Source organism: Pelophylax lessonae, assembly GCF_965119305.1.
Source record: "Pelophylax lessonae genome assembly, chromosome: 7".
NCBI classification, from domain to species: Eukaryota; Metazoa; Chordata; class Amphibia; order Anura; family Ranidae; genus Pelophylax; species Pelophylax lessonae.
The window spans coordinates 16,769,576-16,787,075 of record NC_138774.1 but is presented as its reverse complement, the minus strand read 5'-3'; the positions used below and the strand labels follow the sequence as shown (position 1 = coordinate 16,787,075).

Here is a 17,500-nt window from a genome sequence, read left to right as displayed (position 1 = left end):
GAGTTGGATGAGGGAAGGTTTGTGCTAGGAGTGGGGATTTAGAGTGCGGGGGGAGAGGTTGCGTACTCGAAGAGGAGATTTGAGGGATTTGAAGGGTACAAGATTTGTGTTAGGAGGGTGATTTATTTGTGCTAGGAGGGGATATTTGTGAGAGGGGGGGGGGGCAGATTTGTGCTAGGAACTGGAGTTGGATGATGGGAGGGTTTGTACTAATAGCGATAAACAGGGGGTAGTTGTGCTAGGAGGGGGAATTTGGGGGGGGGGGGATTGTGCTAAGAGTTGGATGAGGGAAGGTTTGTGCTAGGAGTGGGGATTTAGAGTGCGGGGGGAGAGGTTGCGTACTCGAAGAGGAGATTTGAGGGATTTGAAGGGTACAAGATTTGTGCTAAGAGGGGTGATTTATTTGTGCTAGGAGGGTATATGTGTGGGGGGGGGAGTTTTGCTAGGAGTTGGATAGGGGGAGGGTCTGTGCTCAGAGTGGGTATTTAGTGTGTGCGGGGGAGGGGGGGGGGTTGTGTACTCGAAGAGGAGATTTGAGGGATTTGAAGTGTAAAAGATTTGTGCTAAGGGGGGTGATTTATTTGTGTTAGGAGGGGATATTTGTGGGGAAGGGGTGGGATTTGTGCTTGGAGTTGGATGAGGGGAGGGTTTGTGCTAGGAGTGGGGATTTAGAGTGGGGGGAGGGAGAGGTTGTGTACTTGAAGAGGAGTTTTAAAGGGATTTAAAGGGTACAAGATTTGTTCTAGGAGGGGTGATTTATTGGCGGGGGGGGGGGGGAGAATTTGTGCTGGGGGAATTTGTAATGGGAGGAGGAGAAATGTATGATTGGAAGTAATGCATGCAGATTATTGCTATTTTTTTTTTTTTTGGGGGGGGGGGGGGGTTCCTGACACTATGGGGTTTATTTACTAAAGCTGGAGAGGGCAAATTAAGTAAAAATTCTGCAGAGAAACTAATCAGCTTCTAACCTCAGCTTGTTTAATTAAGCTTTATCATAACCTGGAAGCTGATTGGTTTCTGTGCAGAATTGTGACAATTTTGCTCTCTCTAGCTTTATAAATAAGTCCCATCATGTGCATACATCTTAGGGGGGGGCAATTTGGCATGTTCACCCCGGGCTTTAGATTACCGTGTCCTGGCACTGGGAACCAGTGACAATAGTAAGCTTCTATACATGATTTATGGCTCCTCCCCCCTGCAGGGGGGACTAACGGGCTAAAGTTTGGGTGTAAGGATGAATGCCCAAGCAGCCAATGTTCAGTCTGAATATAGATTCGGACTGAGCCCTCAGCTTGTTCCTAGTCTCAGATCCCCCCACATCAAGATTGCCTGACAAGTTGAGACATTGGACTTTCAGCTAAGCTACCTGTGTCTCCAGGATGGGAGTTTTTCATGTTTTCCTCCACCATCCACTAGAGGGTGCACCATACAGCATACCAGTGCCCTCTAGTGGATTCTCCATAGAAATGCATGCAGACTTCTTTCCGACTGGTGAAAAAAAAGTGGCTCAGTAAGCACTTCTCGATTGGGTCTTTTTCTGACACTTGTTGTTTACAAGTTAAAATCAGTTTGTTTGTTTTTTTTGCTATAAAATTACTTAGAATCCCCAAATTGTATATATATGTTTTTTAGCAGAGACCCTAGAGCAGGGATCCTCAAACTACGGCCCTCCAGCTGTTGCAGAACTACACATCCCATGAGGCATTGTAAAACTCTGATATTCACAGACATGACTAGGCATGATGGGAATTGTAGTTCCTGAACAACTGGAGGGCCATAGTTTGAAGACCCCTGCCCTAGAGAATAAAATGGAGATCGTTGCAATATTTTTTTTTCACACCATATTTGTGCAGCGGTCTTACAAACGCAATTTTGTAGGTAAAAAAATTCACTTTTTTTTCAATTAAAAAATAAGAAAACAGTTAGGTAAATTTTTTCTATAATGTGAAAGATAATGTTACACCGAGTAAATAGATACCCAACCTTTCATGCTTCAAAATTGCGCACACTCGTGGAATGGTGACTAATATTGGTACTTAAAAATCCCCATAGGTGACAATTTAAAAGTTTCTACAGGTTACCAGTTTAGAATTACAGAGGAGGTCTAGGGCTCAAATTATTGCTCTCGCCCTAACGATCGCGGCGATATCTCACATGTATGGTTTGAACACCGTTTATATATGTGGGCGCGACTTGCGTATGCATTCACTTCTGCATGCGAGCTAACGGGGACGGAGGGCTTTAATTTTTTTTTTCCTTTTATTTTATCTTTTATTTTTACACAGTTTTTTTTTTTTATTTTGTTTACTTTTATTCCTATTAGAAGGAATGTAAACATCCCTTGTAATAGAAATAAGCAGGACAGGTCCTCTTTATTGTGAGATTGGGGGTCAAAAAGACCTCACATCTCACATCTACACTAAAAAGGGGAAAAAAAAAAAAAAAAAGTATTTTTTTTTTAATCTTGAAAAAAAATGGGTTCTTTAAACCGGTTGCTAGGAAGTGATGTATGACGCCGCTCTGGTCCTCCAAGACCATAGAGTGGAGTTGGGGGCCATCTTGCCCTCACTCCACTTCCTGCCCGAGGTGACAGCGGACCGGGCTCGTGTTCCCCGCTACCGACGGGTCCGTTAAGCAGGGAAAACGACCGGAAAGCAGCTGGAGGGGGTGCCCCTCTCCTGCCACCTATAAGAGTGATCCCGCGGCAAATCCGCCGCTGGGACCACCCTTATGTTAATCACTTCTGGAGCGGAAGGATTTGCCCACTTAATGACGAGGCCATATTTTGCGATTCGGCACTGTGTTACTTTAACAGACAATTGCGCGGTCGTGCGACGCTGTACCCAAATAAAATTTACGTCGTTTTTTTCCCAGAAACAGAGCTTTCTTTTGGTGGTATTTGATCACCTGTGCGATTTTTTGTTTTTTTAGCTATAAGCAAAAAATAGCGACAATTCTGCTATATAACATTCCCAAAAAAAATGTAAAAATCTAATTTTTTTTAACATTTTAGGCCAATTTGTATTCCGCTACATATTTTTGGTAAAATAAAAATTGTAATACGCGTATTTTGATTGGTTTGAGCAAAAGTTATCGCGTCCACAAACTAGGGGAACAATTTATGTCATTTTTATTGTTTTTTTTGTTTTTTTTTTTACTATTAATGGCGGCCATCTGAGATTTTTAGAGGGACTGCGACATTGCAGCGGACAGATCGGACCCCTAACTGACATTTTTGACACTTTTGGGGGGACCAGTGACATTACTACAGTAATCAGAGCTGAAAATATGCACTGTTACTGTAATAATGACACTGGCAGAGAAGGGGTTAACACTGTGTGTGATCAAGGGGTTAAATGTGTACCTAGAGTAGTGTTTCTAACTGTATGGGGGGCGTGGCTTGTGAAATGATCATAGAGACCCGTGTTCCTATATAGAAGGATCACAGGCGCTCTGTGATCATTCCAGAGAGAATGGTCAGTTGTGTTTATAACAGCTGACCAGTGTTCTCTCTCAGCGGGGAGCGATCGCGGGTGTCAGGGGGCAATTGGAGCCACGTGCCCCGTGCATCGGAGTCTCCGCTGACGAGTGGGGGGGGGAGCGCGCTGGCGGCGGCGCGCGCATGCTTCCTAGCTGCAGGTGCGTGACCGACATATACCTACGTTGGTTTGCGCAGGAGGGCCGCCCTGCCGCAGTATAACTGCGGCAGGCGGTCGGGCGGGCGGGCGGTCGGGAAGCAGTTAAAGCAGATCGCCCACAGTTTAATAAAATACCGGGGTTATGGCAGTTATCTGCTATCTGCTGCCATAACCCCTGTATTTAACGTCAAAGAACCGACCTAAAACTGCGGCGGGCGGTCCGTAAGCAGTTAAATGGTCCAAGTCCTGACACCTTCACCCCTTTATGAGAGAGGTGCAGAGGAATATTCTCACCAGATCCTGAACAAATCCATTCCAATGGATTGAGAATCTGCTCCCGCCTCATTGAAATTTGCCTTGTTATTCCTTAAACTTTTTCTTATCTTAGGTGAATGGGAGTCCTATAACGATGCATTTGAAGGTTCCGGCAGAACTCTGCAATCAATAACAACCAATCTGGTGGACGTTGTGTGGGGGAACCAGCGCCCCCCTCTGCCCGAAAGTGAGATCTATTCAGTGCCTGATGACTTTGTGGGTAAGTAACCTGAAGCAGCCTTTTACAACCAGGATGCCCAGGTACCTTGGGGTGCCTTGAGGTTTCCTCAGGGGTGCCTTGGCAAAATGCCTAAAAATTGCCCAAAAATTATAAACAAGCCGGTGTGTGGATGAAGGCTGTCTTTTTAGTTACACTAAGTCTAAGGTTTTCATTGTGCACCATTACAACCTAATTGCTGCTGACGTCCTAAGGAACAATGGATTAATCAGTTGATGAAGAGGATGTCAGTCGTCTTCATAGAATCCTTGTTTGACCCTTCCCTTGCCTCTCTCTATCAGTGTTGGGGGTCACATTAGCTAATTGATGGAGAAAAAACTCAGGAAGAAGAGAAACATTGGAATACTAGTCAGTACCAGTTTACAAAAGTGTATCTGCTTTGGTAGAATAAATCACCTCTATCGTTGGGTGTCCTACCTGGACTTGTGGATGTTGCTGCAGGGGTGTAACTACAGGGGTTGCAATTGCAACCGAGTCCCATGCTCCAGGGGGCCTGTGCGGCTCCCCTGTACACCTGGATTGGAGGGGCGGCGGGGGCAGCATGTAGAGAAATAATCACTGTCCTCCTTTTTCCTCCTGTAGGAAAATGGAGGAGATTGGTTCCTCTGTATTGTGCAAAAAGGTAAATCAGCGCAATTAAATATAAAGTGGTGTAGTGTTAAGACCCAATAATTTGGGATACATAAAAGAAAATACAGCAGCTATATAAAACCTCCTTCACTAACGGGAGAAATGAACTATAAACAAATATGTATACAGCGCTATATAAAATCAAATAAAGTGACAATGTGCATCATATAAATCAATAAACTCGCTTAAAGTGCAATATATATTCCTCTTGGGTGCAATATATAATGTCCATAAAGTGCATTCAAAGTAAAGTGCATAAGAGTCCACTAAAATATAAATATAACCGTGGGTTAAAATTCAATAAGGTTCTTGATAGATGTTTCATATAAAAGTGCAAGTGCACCACCACTGTTTAGCCACCAGGTGGCCTCTCACCTCACTGAAGCATTAAATCAGCATTGAATCCTCAATAAGACCAGTATAGGGAATGCCACTTCCTGAATGGATCTCTCACCATCCCATGGACATGATATGTGAATAAAGATAATGAGGCATCTAAGTGTACACTGCTATTATCCTTTAATTGATTTACATTCAAAGTAGAATTGCACTCACATGAATCGGCACAATGGGCTTGTGCGGACCGTACACGCCAAAAACAGTAGCTGTCGGGAGCCGTGCTGGTGGGTCGCTGATCGTCCGTCCAGGTCTCCTCCCCCTATCTTCATTTGTCAGTTTACAGAGACTGCCAGAAAACATTGCTAGTACTGGGCTTTCCTATTATACACACCAGTGTGTTTGGTAAAATGAGCGTCATCGTCGATCCTGGGTTCACAGTAGGGCGATGCAGCACATCACATGTGATTCAGAGAAATCGCAATGCATTCCTGTGCAATTCACGTGCGATGTCTGTGTGGTTAGATTTCAGCTAATCATTTTGTTTGGCTCAAATCGCACCGCATCCACACAAAATAGGTGCAGGACCTTTTTTTTGTTTTATTGGAATCGGATCGCATGGGCGTTCGCAGTTTACTTCCTGATATGGTTATGTGCCTAGGCTCTCCTAAGGTGTGCCTAGGTGATTCAGAGCCGGGACAAGGGGTGGGCAGAAGGTAGATTTTCCCTGGGCGCAAGGATGCAAAGGGGTCCAAAATGGATGCAAGGTGGTACACCCATTCTACGGAATGTGTTAATAATGAGGGAGGGGGGCGCAATTTTTCATCCTTGGCCTGGGCGCTGGATGACTGTGTCTCTGTACTGCCTCTTACATAACAAAATCTCATCATTCTCTCTCATCCACTCACTCACTCACAGTTTCCGCTCTAATTCATCCCAAAGGTGTTCTATGGGGTTGAGGTCAGGACTCTGTGCAGGCCAGTCAAGTTCCTCTACCCCCAAAACTCACTCATCCATGTCTTTATGGACCTTCCTTTGTGCACTGGTCCAAGTCATTTGGTGGAGGGGGGATTATAGATTTTACCCAATTTGCAGGGGAAAAAATGGCGTTTTTTGGAAAGTTAAATAGCTCAAGCTGTAATAGCTTTATTTTTGAATAGTGCATTTCAGAGAAGAATTAACTACTAAAAACAAAAGCATATATATATATATATATATATATATATATATATATATATATATATATATATTCTGTATGTATCTATCTATCTATATATATATATATATATATATATATATATATATATATATATATATATATATATATATATATATATATATATATATATATATATATATATTCTGTATGTGTGTGTGTGTGTGTGTATATATATATATATATATATATATATATATATATATACATATATATATATATATATTTATTTATTCTGTATGGGTATATATATATTCTGTAAGTATCCATATATATATATATATATATATATATATATATTATTCTGTATGTATGTATCTATATATATATATATATAAGTAAATGTATATATGTACAATATATATATATATATATATACAGTGGGTACGGAAAGTATTCAGACCCCCTTAAATTTTTCACTCTTTGTTATATTGCAGCCATTTGCTAAAATCATTTAAGTTCATTCTTCTTCCTCATGAATGTACACATAGCACCCCATACTGACAGAAAAACACAGAATTGTTGACATTGTTGCAGATTTATTAAAAAAGAAAAACTGAAATATCACATGGTCCTAAGTATTCAGACCCTTTGCTCAGTATTTAGTAGAAGCCCCCTTTTGATCTAATACAGCCAGGAGTCTTTTTGGGAAAGATGCAACAAGTCTTTCACACCTGGATTTGGGGATCCTCTGCCATTCCTCCTTGCAGATCCTCTCCAGTTCTGTCAGGTTGGATGGTAAACGTTGGTGGACAGCCATTTTTAGGTCTCTCCAGAGATGCTCAATTGGGTTTAAGTCAGGGCTCTGGCTGGGCCATTCAAGAACAGTCACGGAGTTGTTGTGAAGCCACTCCTTCGTTATTTTAGCTGTGTGCTTAGGGTCATTGTCTTGTTGGAAGGTAAACCTTCGGCCCAGTCTGAGGTCCAGAACGAAAATTAGAACGAAAATCCTCTGATAGAGATTGGAAGTTGATAAAGCTTCCCATGGATAGGGGTCACTCTACATTCCTCCAATTTTACTCAACATGTTTCGTGGCGATTCTGCTTCGTCAGGAGTATTGGTTCAGGAGGAATTGATCTAAAGAAAGAATATACAGTACATATAAAAGTAGTAATCCAACAAGGGACAGTAATTTGACAACAAACAAATAATAATAATAATGCAGATACTGCCAATATACAATTAGATACATTTTATATACCAAAACAAGAAGAAAAAGAAAAAAGGGGGAGTAAATATGACCCAATTCTTCTGTCATAAGGACCAATTCCGGACTAATCAGGATGGGCCGATCATGAGCAACAGCCAGTCCCATCTACAGACGGCAAGTGCATATGGGTGGACATTTTTAAAAATTGTGGGTATATAATAAAAATGTATATATTTTTTATAATTATTGTCTTGTAAGTTTTTGCGGCACCATGAAAGTGCTCAGTGCCTCAACCCAATCTCCCCAATCATCATTGAATTTTTAGGACGTACTGTAGGTAGAACTTTAATGTATTTGAATATACTGTATGTAGAATATACTATTTATTAATAAGTGATTCTAATCTCAGTGCTGGATGTCCTGTAGGGAAGTAGACAGTTGCATTGTATTTGTATATAATACATATAAATATATAAGGAAAGCCTTATATAAAACTCTTTGTAGTCAGTGGTGTATTTGGGTTTTGTGCTGCCCTAGGCAAGACTAAAATTGGGCACCCCCCCCCCCCCCCCCATGTAAATTTGTCCCACTCCTTTTTTAATGGATGTGACTCCCTCTAGAATTGAAGGACTACAAGTCCCAGCATGAACCCCTGAGATCTCACGAGGGGGTGGGAGAAAGACAGGGGGTGGGAGAAAGACAGGGGGTGGGTGAGGGAGAGAGAGAGAGGGGGGATGAAAGAGAGGGGTGGTGAGAGAGAGAGAGATCAAAGAGAGAGAGAGGGGGGATGAGAGAGAGAGGGGGGGTAAGAAAGAGAGAGAGGGGAGAGAGCAGGGATGAGATAGAGAGAGGGAGGATGAGAGAGAGAGGGGGGTGAGAGAGAGAGAGAGGGGAGAGAACAGGGATGAGAGAGAGAGAGGGGGGTGAGAGAGAGAGGGGAGTGAGAGAGAGGGGAGAGAGCAGGAATGAGATAGAGAGAGGGAGGATGAGAGAGAGAGAGGGGGTGAGAGAGAGAGAGAAGGGAGAGAGCAGGGATGAGATAGAGAGAGGGAGGATGAGAGAGAGAGAGGGGGTGAGAGAGAGAGAGGGGAGAGAGCAGGGGTGAGAGAGAGAGAGGGGGGTTGAGAGAGAAGAGGGATGAGAGGGAGAGCGAGAGATAGGGGATGATAGCGGAAGAGAGAGGGGGATGATAGAGAAAAAGAGGGGGTGAGAGAGAGGCAGAGAGAGAGGAGGGGTGAGAGATAGAGAAAGAGAGAGGGGGTGAGTGAGAGAGAGGGGGTGAGAGAGAGGGGGGTGAGAGAGGTGGCTCTAGCAACCAGTGGCCAATAGAGTCTCAGGTGGAGGGGGGGTGGATTTTTTGCTGCCCCCCTGCAAAGTGCCGCCCTAGGCCTGGGCCTTGTTGGCCTAGGCCAAAATGCAGCACTGTTTGTAGAGGAGGGGAAGAGATGAGGTTTTGTTATATTAGGGGCTTCTGATCACCTAGGCACACCTAGGAGAGCCTAGGCAAGATAACCATATTGGGAAGAACAGGATGAACTCCAGACAAATTTGTAGATTCTTTAGGGTACTGCTCAGTACTTGGACGGGGTCATCCAGCGCCCAGGACAAAGATGCAGAATTGTGTCCCCCCCTCCCCCACTATTAATATATGCCATAGAATAGGTGTACCACCCTGTGTCCATTTTCTGCCCCTTTGCTTCATTGCGCCCCGGGCAACCGTCCCTCTTGCCCACCCCTTGTCCCGGCCCTGGTACTGCTTAAACACAGTTAACACCTCTAGATGTTCCCTATAATATAGCAAAACTTCACTTTTTAAGTCCAATTCAACTTTAATGGCAATAATGTTTTTGCACAACATATCAAACAGTGTTGCAGATACATTCATAAAAGGAAGTGATGAAGCCAAGTGTTGTGATTTATCATCTTCTCTCTCCGTGTTCTACAGGAAGCAGTTGGCAGGAAAAAGTGATCAATATTCGGAATCAGATGGACAAACACAGCCAGAAGCCGACCGCTGTCTTCCTCTCCACACTAGAAGAAACTGCATGTGTGTAAATATTAAAAAAGAATGCAATGTATCCAGGGCAATGATTGGGTACAATAAATAGAAAACGCCAACTTTTTTTAAGTCCTGGATAAATTTGGGAAGGACCAGAACTTCTATTGGAAATGTACTGCTTGATGTGTAAAAGTAATACTAAAGGCTCATTTTTCTAAACATTTTTTTTATTAAATAACAAGCATGTTATACTTACCTGCTCTGTGTAATGGTTTTGCACAGAGCAGCCTCGATCTTCTTCTTTTCATGTTCCATGCCGGGACTCTGGGCTCCACCCCCCGCCGAGTGTCCCTATGGTAAGCCACTTGGTATGGAGGCATTTGTGCGTGCTCACTCCCGCGCCCTGCTCTGTGTGTCTATATGACACACAGAGCGGGGCTTGGTCTGGTCCCCTGCTCCCTCCTCACTGGCACTGATTGACATCAGCGGGAGCCAATGGCTCCTGCTGTTGTATCTGAGCCAATGAGGAGCAGGAGAGCTGAGAGAGCCTCAGATCTCGTGCACATCTCTGGATCAAGATTTGGTTGAGGCCAGGGCCGGCGTTAGGGGGGGGCAAACTGGGAAACTGCCCAGGGCCCCCGAATGTCCAGGGGCCCCGGGCCACTGTCAGCAGCGGCCAGCGGGCTCCAGGGGCGGACTGAGTCGGTCGGGCACTTCGGACAGGAAGGGAACCCGCCGCCCAGTACAGCACTAATTCACCCGATGTTGTCTCAGAGTGAGACAACATCGGGCTATCGCCGGGAACTGCCGCTCGGCGACCAGCGCTAAGTGGGAGGAGTGGAGGGGCCCTGCGTCCGCCGCTATAGAATTAGGGGGCGGGGCCCGGCGGCCAGTTCTATATTGAAGTGTGAGGAGGGGAGGGGCCCGGCGGCTGTCACTACTGAAGTGGGAGGAGGGAAGGGACCCGGCGGCCAATGGCATTGAAGTGGGAGGAGGGGAGGGACCCGGCGGCCGTGCTATGGAAGTGGGAGGAGGAGCCCGGTGGCCAGCGCTGCATCTGTGGGAGGAGGGGCCCGGCGGCGCTGCCTTTCTATGGTGTCCTCATACGTGGTGACAGAGGTCAGTGAGTAGATAATAAGCAAGCCCAGCTAACTACCACATCCACTGACACCCCCACCAACATGTGATCTCCCCTAAATTCACCATAGTGCCAGTGGTGAACTTGGGGGAGATCACATATTGGTGGGTTTGTCAGTGGTGAATTGTGTGTCTGTGGCACAAACCCCCTACCAATATGTGATTTCCCCACAAAATTCACCACCGCTGTGTCATTCCCACCCCCCCCCCCCCACCACCACACAATTTACCACTGACACCCCCACCAATATGTAATCTCACCAAATTCACCACTGCTGTGTCATTCGGAGGGAATGACACAGTAGTGGTGAATTTGGTGAGGAGATCAGTGGTGAATTGTGTGCGGGGGGGGGGGGGGTATGATACAGTGGCGGTGTAGCCCCCCCCAAAACCACACAATTCACCACTGACACCCCCACCCTAATATGTGATCCCCCCACCAAATTCACCACACCTTCCCGTACGCCGTCAGAGAAGAGGCAGCGGGCGGCGCCGACCGAGTCGCAGCGCCATGGAGGAGGAAGAAGTCGACTCCCGAGCAGCACGGTCGCCAGGGAGTCGGGACGGTGACGGGCAGCGCACATGCAGGTCAAGACGAGGACTCGGAGGGAGAAGACGTCTGACCGAGTCCCGAGCAGCATGCCAGACACGGTGACGGCAGTGGCACCAGAGGTAAGTGAAGTCCTCTGGGGGGGGGGGGGTCACGCATTGATGGGGAAATGCTGGACACTGCATTGATGGGGGACATAATGGTTAGGTCACTGTGCATTGATGGGGGCATGCTGGTCAGGTCACTGTGCATTGAATGGGGACATGCTGGTCAGGTCACTGCGCATTGATGGGGGACATGCTGGTCAGGTCACTGTGCATTAATGGGGGACATGCTGGTCAGGTCACTGTGCATTGATGGGGGACATGCTGGTCACTGTGCATTGATGGGGACATGCTGGTCAGGTCACTGTGCATTGATAGGGGACATGCTGGTCAGGTCACTGTGCATTGATGGGGGACATGCTGGTCACTGTGCATTGATGGGGACATGCTGGTCAGGTCACTGTGCATTGATGGGGGACATGCTGGTCACTGTGCATTGATGGGGACATGCTGGTCACTGTGCATTGAATGGGGACATGCTGGTCACTGTGCATTGGTGGGGGACATGCTGGTCACTGTGCATTGAATTGGGACATGCTGGACACTGTGCATTGATGGGGGACATGCTGGACACTGTGCATTGATGGGGAACATGCTGGACACTGTGCATTGATGGGGGACATGCTGGACACTGTGCATTGATGGGGCACATGCTGGACACTGTGCATTGATGGGGGACATGCTGGACACTGTGCATTGATGGGGGACATGCTGGACACTGTGCATTGATGGGGGACATGCTGGACACTGTGCATTGATGGGGACATGCTGGTCACTGTGCATTGAATGGGGACATGCTGGTCACTGTGCATTGGTGGGGGACATGCTGGACACTGTGCATTGATGGGGGACATGCTGGACACTGTGCATTGATGGGGAACATGCTGGACACTGTGCATTGATGGGAGACATGCTGGACACTGTGCATTGAATGGGGACATGCTGGACACTGTGCATTGAATGGGGACATGCTGGTCACTGTGCATTGGTGGGGGACATGCTGGTCACTGTGCATTGGTGGGGGACATGCTGGTCACTGTGCATTGAATGGGGACATGCTGGTCACTGTGCATTGAATGGGGACATGCTGGTCACTGTGCATTGAATGGGGACATGCTGGTCACTGTGCATTGATGGGGGACATGCTGGACACTGTGCATTGATGGGGGACATGCTGGACACTGTGCATTGATGGGGGACATGCTAGACACTGTGCATTGATGGGGGACATGCTGGTCACTGTGCATTGATGGGGGACATGCTGGACACTGTGCATTGAATGGGGACATGCTGGTCACTGTGCATTGAATGGGGACATGCTGGTCACTGTGCATTGATGGGGGACATGCTGGTCACTGTGCATTGTGGACACTGTGCATTGATGGGGGACATGCTGGTCACTGTGCAGTGAATGGGGACACGCTGGTCAATCTTGAACCAACCTAATGATTGTTTGTTAAGTCACGCAATTTTTTACAGCGTTTTTTGCCGCAAAGCAATGCCTATTACATTTTTCTGTTTGCGCCCCCCCCCCCAAAAAAAAATTTTGATCACCAGCCGCCACTGGTAATTCGTATGTGTCCTGGATTAAAGGGGTGAGGTAGCAACCCTACCCCACCTAGACCTGGCAATTTACTATTGTAATGCTCTGGTTTTGTCTATGTATGATTTTTGTAATGCACTGGTCTTGGTTTGTGAATTATTTATATTGCACTTGTTTATAAATTATTGCACTTTTGTTCCTTGTGTCTAAAGATTTTACAAAGGGGCCACGTCACTGTCAGGAGCCCATAGCACCGATCTTACAGATTCCTAGCGTACCTGTGGAAGGACACAGCCCCTCTCTTCCCTTTCCCTTGCCGGTTGGTGCAATTGGGTGCCGCGCAGCATATCACCATATATGGCGCCTATATTTTTGGTAGAATAATATAAAAATATTTGGGGCCCCACTTTTAGGTTTGCCCAGGGCCACACTTTGTCTAAAACCGGCCCTGGTTGAGGCATGTATTTAGGAGGGCTTTGAGGGAAGCTGTGAGGTCTGGCTGTCTAGATCTGTCCACAAAAGATCTAGGCTGGTATCACTGCAGTAAGGTGTCGCTTGGAGGTTGGAAGGAGGCAACCAGCCGTTCCTTGGGCCTTGTGTAAGTACAGACGCTTTGAGAGATCTTGAGGACCTTTGTGCTTTTGCTACCCCTCTGGTGCTAGAGAAAGTCAGCTATGGGCCTAGTTTAAGGGGACACCGGCTGGTATCCTGGAGGAGCTTTGTTCATTTAATCTTGCACTTAAAGGGAATCCACTCACAGTTAACTACTACTACTGATACCCAAAAGCTGAAGTCTACTGTTTGCTACAAGCACTTTCATAAAGCTTGCCCTGAAGAAACCTAAGTCCTTAACCACTTTAACACCGCTCACATTGCTGCTACTGCGGCACAGTGGCTCGTTATCGTCCGGCGACGTAGACCTACGTCACCAGACATTCCCCTATCTCGGCGGCGCGCGCGCGCCGCCGGAGGCTCACTCCCGCTGTATTCAGTCACAGCGGGAGTCGGGCCAGGGGAAGAGAGGCGGTGATCACCGCTGCTCTTCCCCGATCGTCGGGAATCGAGTGTGGAGATCCGCCCGCTTGTGTAAACAGAGCGGGTGGATCTCCTAAGTGACAGGCAGGGACAGATTGCAGGATTCAGCATAGCTCAACCTGCGATCTGTCCCTGTGTCACTCAGTCACCTCCCCCCACACACGTTAGTAAGCACCAGGCATACATTAACCCCTACCTCTCCAATAAAATTAACCCCTTCCCTGTCAGTGTCATTTTTACAGTAACAGTGCATATGTATAGCACTGATTGCTGCAGTAATAGTCACTGGTACCACCAAAAGTGTCAAAAATGTCAGTCAAGGGTCCGATCTGTCCGCCGCAATACCGCAGTCCCGCAAAAAAAACGCAGATCGTCGCCATTACTAGTTAAAAAAAAAACAATAAAAATGACAGAAATTTCCCGTAGTTAGTAGCTGCGATAACTTTTGCGCAAACCAATCAAAATACGCTTATTGCGATTTTTTTTACCAAACATATGTAGCAGAAAACAAATTGGCCTAAAATGTTAAAACATTTTGATTTTTACATTTTTGGGGGGGGGGGGATTTCATATAAAAAAATGTGAAAAATATTGTTATTTTTTCAAAATTGACGCTCTTTTTTTGTTTATAGCGCAAAAAATAAAAATCGCACAGGTGATCAAATACCACCAAATGAATGCTCTATTTGTGGGAAAAAGGACGTCAATTTAATTTGGGTACAGTGTTGCACGACCGCGCAATTGTCCGTTAAAATAACGCAGTGCCGAATCGCAAAAAATATGGCCTGACCAGGAATGGGGTAAAATCTTCCGGTCTTAAAGCGGTTAAAAATACGCTCATTGAGAATTTTTTTGTCAAAGACATGTAGCTAAATACATTTTGGCCTAAATATATGACAAAAATTTAATATATTGGATATTTTTGAACTGTCAAAATAGAAAAATATTGTTATTTTTTCAAAATTGTCGCATTTTTTTATTAATATCGCAAAAAAATAAAAATCGCAGAGGTGATCAAATACCACCAAAAGAAAGCTCTGTTTGTGGGAAAAAAAGGACGTAAATTTTGTTTGGGTACGGCGTTGCATGACCGCGCAATTGTCAGTTAAATTCGCACAGTGCCGAATAGCAAAAAGAGGCCTGGACGTAAATCCTCCGGTGGTAAAGTGGTTAAGTGTACATAGTTCTTGTTTTTGGAGGTTCCTACCTAATTCCCTCAACTCTATCAAAGTTCTCCAAAAATAAAAAAAACAACAAAGACAATATCCCCTAGACTGGTCATTGAAGAAACATGTGAATGAGTCGGTGTGCCTCGCTGCGGAGAAAAGATTGTGGGGTGACCTGGACAGTATTCCCGCGTCTCCTATATATATATATATATATATATATATATATATATATATATATATATACATACATACAGAATATATACATACATACAGAATATATATATACATACAGAATATATATATATATATACATACAAAATATATATATATATATATATATATATATATATATATATATATATATATATATATATATATACACATACAGAATATATATATATATATATTTTTTGCTTTGTGTGTGTATGTGTGTATATATATATATATATATATATATATATATATATATATATATATATATATATATATATACTGTAATGTAATAATATTCTGTTGAACTTTATATGACGTTACAGCTTGACACAGTTACTGAGCTGCAATAGTCAGGTTGATACTCCATTCAATACTGGTTCTAATTTAGATCTGTAAGGTCTGTTTTCTCTAAATCCATCCAAGTTTTATCCTGTGCTGAGCCCTGATGAAGGAGTGGTGTTGCCCCTGAAACGAGTTGGCTTTTTTATATATGACTCTTTTTTTTTTACCAACAAATACAATTATCTTGGACTCTCCTTTCTAAATTTCAATGGTTGAAACTAATTGGCTACAGTCACTGTTCGAGCAACATATGTTTGGTGAAAGAGTGCCAACCAGGCAACCCATGGCTCAATACACCAGCTGAAATCTGCTCTGTGTATGGCCGGATTTACTGTATTTTTTCTCCCACAGGGCTCTTCAATCTCCGAGGACAGGACATACCAAACAACCCATACTTCTACTCCTACACACTGCTGACCAAGAACTCCATCAGGTACCCAACAACCAGGACATGTATTGTAACACAGCTATCTAACAAAGGTGTGCTGTATGCAAATATGACAAATCCCCAATTTTGCTTTTATATTCCTTCTCTTTTCATAGAATATTATCTAATGCATGGCTTTCTATTTGCCCAAACCCCACCCCTACACCTGAGTCACTACAGACCAGGTGCAAGCCGAAATTAGGGGTTGCAACAAGAATATCTGCTCTACAAGCTTATGGGAGGGAGAGGGTGATGCTCAGATGGGTTTAAAGGACTCAGAGAGTTTTGGTGCTCCTTCCTCTATCTAACTCCCCTCTCCTGAAATACTTTGAACAATTGGAGGACTCTGTTCCTTCCTCTATACAACTCCCCTCTCCTGGAATACTCTGCACTGCTGGAGGACTCTGCTCCTTTTCTATCTAACTCTCCTCTCCTGAAATACTCTGCACTGCTTGAGGACTCTGCTCTTTCCTCTATACAACTCCCCTCTCCTGGAATACTCTGCACGGCTGGAGGACTCTACTCCTTCCGCTATCTAACTCTCCTCTCCTGGAATACTCTGCTCTGCTGGAGGACTCTGCTCCTTCTTCTATCTAACTCTCCTCTCCTGAAATACTCTGCACTGCTGGGGGACTCTGCTCCTTCCTCTATCTAACTCTCCTTTCCTGAAATATTCTGCACTGCTGGATGACTCTGCTCCTTCCTCTATCTAACTCTCCTCTCCTGAAATACTCTGCACTGCTGGGGGACTCTGCTCCTTCCTCTATCTAACTCTCCTTTCCTGAAATATTCTGCACTGCTGGATGACTCTGCTCCTTCCTCTATCTAACCCTCCTCTCCTGAAATACTTTGCACTGCTGGGGGACTCTGCTCCTTCCTCTATCTAACTCTCCTTTCCTGAAATATTCTGCACTGCTGGAGGACTCTGCTCCCTCCGCTATCTAACCCTTCTCTCCTGAAACCCTCTGCACTACTGGAGGACTCTGCTCCTTCCTCTATCTAACTCTCCTCTCCTTAAATACTCTGCACTGCTGGAGGACTCTGCTCCCTCCGCTATCTAACCCTTCTCTCCTGAAACCCTCTGCACTACTGGAGGACTCTGCTCCTTCCTCTATCTAACTCTCCTCTCCTTAAATACTCTGCTCTGCTGGAGGACTCTGCGCCTTTCTCTATCTAACTCTCCTCTCCTGAAATATTCTGTACCGCTAAAGGACTCTGCACTTACCAAACCAAGATGGGCATGCAAAGAGCTAGAGACTAAAGCCTCGTACACACGCAACGAATTTCCGCCGACCGGTCATTCGTCTTTTGTCCAGAGTGGTGTCTGTTGGTTGGAATGTGCTCTAGACTGCACACGAATTTTCCCGCACGACAAAATTCTACTTCAGAAGTGATGTCATGTGTTTGGTTGCTTTCTTTGTGTTCTTTCATCTCTGAGCATGCCCAGTCTTGCTCAT

The 17,500-nt window shown here is 45.2% G+C and overlaps 1 protein-coding gene across 2 annotated transcripts in view; it reads left to right on the top strand.

Annotated features, from left to right (window-relative positions):
• LOC309560091 (xaa-Pro aminopeptidase 2-like) overlaps positions 1-17,500 on the top strand; it is a 109,012-nt gene that overhangs the window by 36,986 nt on the left and 54,526 nt on the right. For both annotated transcript variants that reach the window (XM_082263613.1, XM_082263612.1), the window contains exons 7-9: positions 4,027-4,173; positions 9,470-9,571; positions 15,968-16,049. In XM_082263613.1, coding sequence (XP_082119739.1) covers positions 4,027-4,173; positions 9,470-9,571; positions 15,968-16,049 — 331 coding nt within the window. The remainder of the gene's footprint in view (positions 1-4,026; positions 4,174-9,469; positions 9,572-15,967; positions 16,050-17,500) is intronic.